The sequence below is a fragment of the Habropoda laboriosa genome, unplaced genomic scaffold (genome assembly GCF_001263275.1).
Source record: "Habropoda laboriosa isolate 0110345459 unplaced genomic scaffold, ASM126327v1 scaffold176, whole genome shotgun sequence".
In the NCBI taxonomy this organism is placed as follows: Eukaryota; Metazoa; Arthropoda; class Insecta; order Hymenoptera; family Apidae; genus Habropoda; species Habropoda laboriosa.
In genome coordinates, this window is record NW_017100321.1 from 98144 (window position 1) to 101862 (window position 3719).

The following is a 3719-nucleotide window of genomic DNA, read 5'->3' on the forward strand; positions in this document are numbered from 1 at the left end:
GGCGTCGACGATATCCAACGGGACTGGACGCGGATATTTAACGTCCTCGTTGCGCGATTATCGAGCGACGATACACGTGTGTGCACACACACACACGTGTATATACGCGTATTTACACATGCACACGCACAACACACGTGGATATTACTCCGTTTAATTCCGTGTACTTTTTTTTTTTTTTACTCCTCCATATTTCCTCTCGTGTGTGTGTGACTTTTTTTTTCACCCTCCTCTGTTCCTGCTTCTTTTTTTTTCTTTCTCTTTTTTGTGTTTTTTTTTATTTTTTTTGTTTTTTTTTTTTTTTAGACGCGGTTTAATGAGGTCTCAGTGTAACGATTTTATTGTTGCAATTGTAGTTACAGTAATCGTAATCGTAGTCGTGGCTGTACGGCAGCAACAGGGACGTGGACTCGTGGGGGGCCGGGCAGGGAAGATGCCTGGGTCAGGCGAGCTCGTTGCTGTCCGGAAAGTGGTCGCGGCAGTCGAGACAGGCGGCCAGGTCGAGCACGAGGCTATGAAGGGCTGGATGCTCGAGGACCTCGGCGTCCGGCAATGGTGGATGGCAACGGGGCCTCTGCTGTCGACCCCTGAACGACCGGTGGAGATTCAACACCACGTCGCAGAACACGTACCTCACCAGCAACAGTCGTAGGAAATCGTCGCCGAAGAATTGCAACACGCTGGTCTCTATTGTTGCGGACCGGTAAAACACGCACACGGGTCAGCTTTCATATGATTACATGTCTTTAGTCGAGGGGTTTTTTTTTATTTTTATTTTTTTTTCTGATTTTTCTTTTTTTTTTTTTTTGATACACCGTGCACGGTTTGTTGGGAACGTGATCTTATTTTTCTGCGATCGAGCGTTGCTTCTGCGAGCGTACAGTTGGTGATTTGCGATTTTTCTTTGGTCGGGGTACAGTAGGGTGGGATATTTCAATGAAAAAGTGTTAGACAGAGTTTGAGCTTTTAACCGGGTAGCCTGATTTGGCAAAAAGTGCCACGTTTAATGAATCATGACGTTTCCTTCTTTTCGTACGTTGAAGAGACGAACGACGTATCAGGTTAAACCCTCGAGCAGCCGACTGTGAGGAATGCGAGATTTGAGCGGCGAAGTGGTGGCCTGGTGTTCGTCACCCGGGGTCGCCGGAAGAGAAAGCGCGCGGATACTCGAGGGTGCCGTAAATTAAGCCACGCAGGATAGGACGCGGGAGAGGGCAGTTTTCGTTATAACCGTCGAACGAGACGGACACCCGAGCCATCTTAGTAGCGTTACAGTAGCGATACTGTCTTTCCCTGAATGCCACTGCTAGAACAAGCACCCTCTACAGCCAGCGCGAAATAAATCGGCCGCTCAAGGTCACCGTAGACCGAGAGTCACCCCCACCATTCGATTTAACTATTGGTTGTAACTTCCACGTTGTTATTCGAAAGTTGAAAAAAGCATAGGTGACTCTAGTTCGAAAACAGAGAATCTATGAACATATGTATTCCTCCAACTGTATGTTTCACAGAGAACCAACGAATCAGCGTATAGCGATTCCCAACAAGCCGTACACTTGATCGATTTCTCTCGGTTTCAGAATTTTGACATTGGAGCAAATTTGATGGACGTTCGCGATCGTGGACGTCGATTTACAGATCTCTCCTTACGTGACTCGACAGTTTCTGCTCTCGAGAAATTATCTCGAAACTCTCGATCGACGAGAGATAGATAGGTAGAGAGAGAGGGAGGGAGGGAGAGAGAGGGGGAGAGAAAGAGAGAGAGAGTAAGAGGGGAGAGTGAGAGAGAGAGGAGAGAGAGAGAGAGAGAGTGAGAGAGTGAGAGTGAGAGGTGTCTAGCAGCCAATAAACTTTCGCGATTTTTCGGGAACCGAGTTTATCTCGACCCCGATTGCGAGAAGAAGGGTTAAGAAATTTCTCGCGCGGGATTACATAAGCGTTGATAACCCTTGTTCCAGATAGCAAAGCTGCCCCCGAGAATCTCGACTATTTCCGATTTCTCGAACGAGCACAATATCACATTCACGTCCACGATCGAGAACGTCGATCCACGTTGCTTCCCGACATTCTTCAGATACAGAGAGGATGAACGATATTGGCCGACAAATTTGCATATTACTGTTGCTGCTGTTCTGTTGCCTGTGCTATACGAGAAAACCTGTTGTTGTCGTCGTCGTTCTTGTTGTAGGTACGAAGTTTCGTGAACGAATTATCCGTGGGTTTCAGAGTGACATGTATGTATATACACGGTGTCCGGTTTTTTACTCTGCTCTTCTTAGAGGAGACGATCAGAGAGGTGAAATCCACGAAAACATTTTCTTCTCTGTTTCACCTGCCTAATCACCACCTTTGAGGAATGCACCGTTAGATAACCGGACACCTTGCATACAGGGTGTCTCACATATAACGAACGTCTAAATTGTTTCCTCTGCTGTTGAAGGTCGAAGGTCAAGTAAAGTTCCTCGAGATCTTGAAAAGTCATTCCAAGGTCGTCTACAGTTTTCACTGTCTAAGATTACTACGAAATACGATCGTTGTGTAAAATAGACGTTAATATGCACAGAAACTGGCCACGATCTTGGATTAACTTTCAGATTGGACTTTCTTACTTCTCCACAGCGGTGTAAATAATCCGAACGTTCGTTGCAAGTGAGACACCCGGTGGATAGAGAAAGAGAGATGGTAGGCTGGCTGGTTTTGGACCGATCGATTTCGGTGAAACTTTCTGAGGGTTGGAGTGAATTAAACGTATCCGCACAAAGCTTTACTTAACGACGGGACTATGATAGAGGAAGAGAGAGAGAGAGAGAGAGAGAGAGAGAGACTGCGACAAAGGAAGCCACTCGTACGTTCAAAACTCGCACACGACATATCGCTGTCGCGGGAGGAACAATGGAGAGCCCCTTTGTAGCGGACCCTAGATCACGCGTCTAGGAGGCGAGATTGCCGGTTCAGCGATAAACACGGCCTGGATCTAGGCCAGCTCTGTTTATCGTTCGAACGCAATCGTAAATCCCTTTCAGCGCGTCCTGGCTGCCGGTGAACGAACCGAGACCCATTCTGTCTCGACTTGGCTCGAGAGAATTCTTCGCGGATTTCTTGCTGACGAAGAAAACATGTCTGTTCTGTTTTTTCTTTGTTTTTTCTTTTTTTTTTTCTATATTATACACTTCTTTTTTTCTTTTTCGGCGAGAAGTTGGAAATGTTTATTGCTCGGCACAGTTTGAACGGAAGATAAGAAATCAACGAAAGAGAGAGTCTATGTTTTCGATTTCGTGCCAGGAAGAGAGAGAGAGAGAGAGAACAAGTTTTTTTTTTCAGCAGAATTTTGTTTTACATCAATTGCGAGACTTGATTTGTTAACGATCGATCCTCGTGGCGGGGAGTGAAAATTTTGCAACGCAGAATTTCCTTTGTCTTTCGTGGCCCCTCGGCGTCGCAAGGTCCCAGCGAGCATCGATCCCCGTCCCTTATGAGAAAAAAAGAAGAAAAAAAAATGGATAATAATGAAACAAATTCAACCGCGTGTGAGTAACACGATCTTCGAATATAACCTTCGCAATATTCTACCGCTTTAACTTTACAAAAAGAAAAAAGACACCATCTTCGTTCTTTAAAAACTCGTTCTAATAGAAGAAAAAAAGAAAACAAGCTTCCAAAGGAATAACCACTTCCAACCCCCGGAATCTCTAAGAATATACACCGATAAAGCTAATTCA

General features: G+C 45.5%; 1 protein-coding gene across 2 annotated transcripts in view; it reads right to left on the reverse strand.

The window, feature by feature from the left end:
* Positions 1-382: 382 nt before the first annotated feature.
* Positions 383-3719, reverse strand: part of LOC108574270 (protein SCAI) — a 21336-nt gene continuing 17999 nt past the window's right edge. Inside the window, exons 4-5 of one of the 2 annotated variants that reach the window (XM_017936831.1) lie at positions 3108-3134; positions 383-687 (exon numbers count right to left, since the gene is read on the reverse strand). In XM_017936831.1, the coding sequence (XP_017792320.1) occupies positions 443-687; positions 3108-3134 (272 nt within the window). In that variant the 3' untranslated portion in view covers positions 383-442. The remainder of the gene's footprint in view (positions 688-3107; positions 3135-3719) is intronic. The other variant, XM_017936830.1, reaches the window with a different exon arrangement.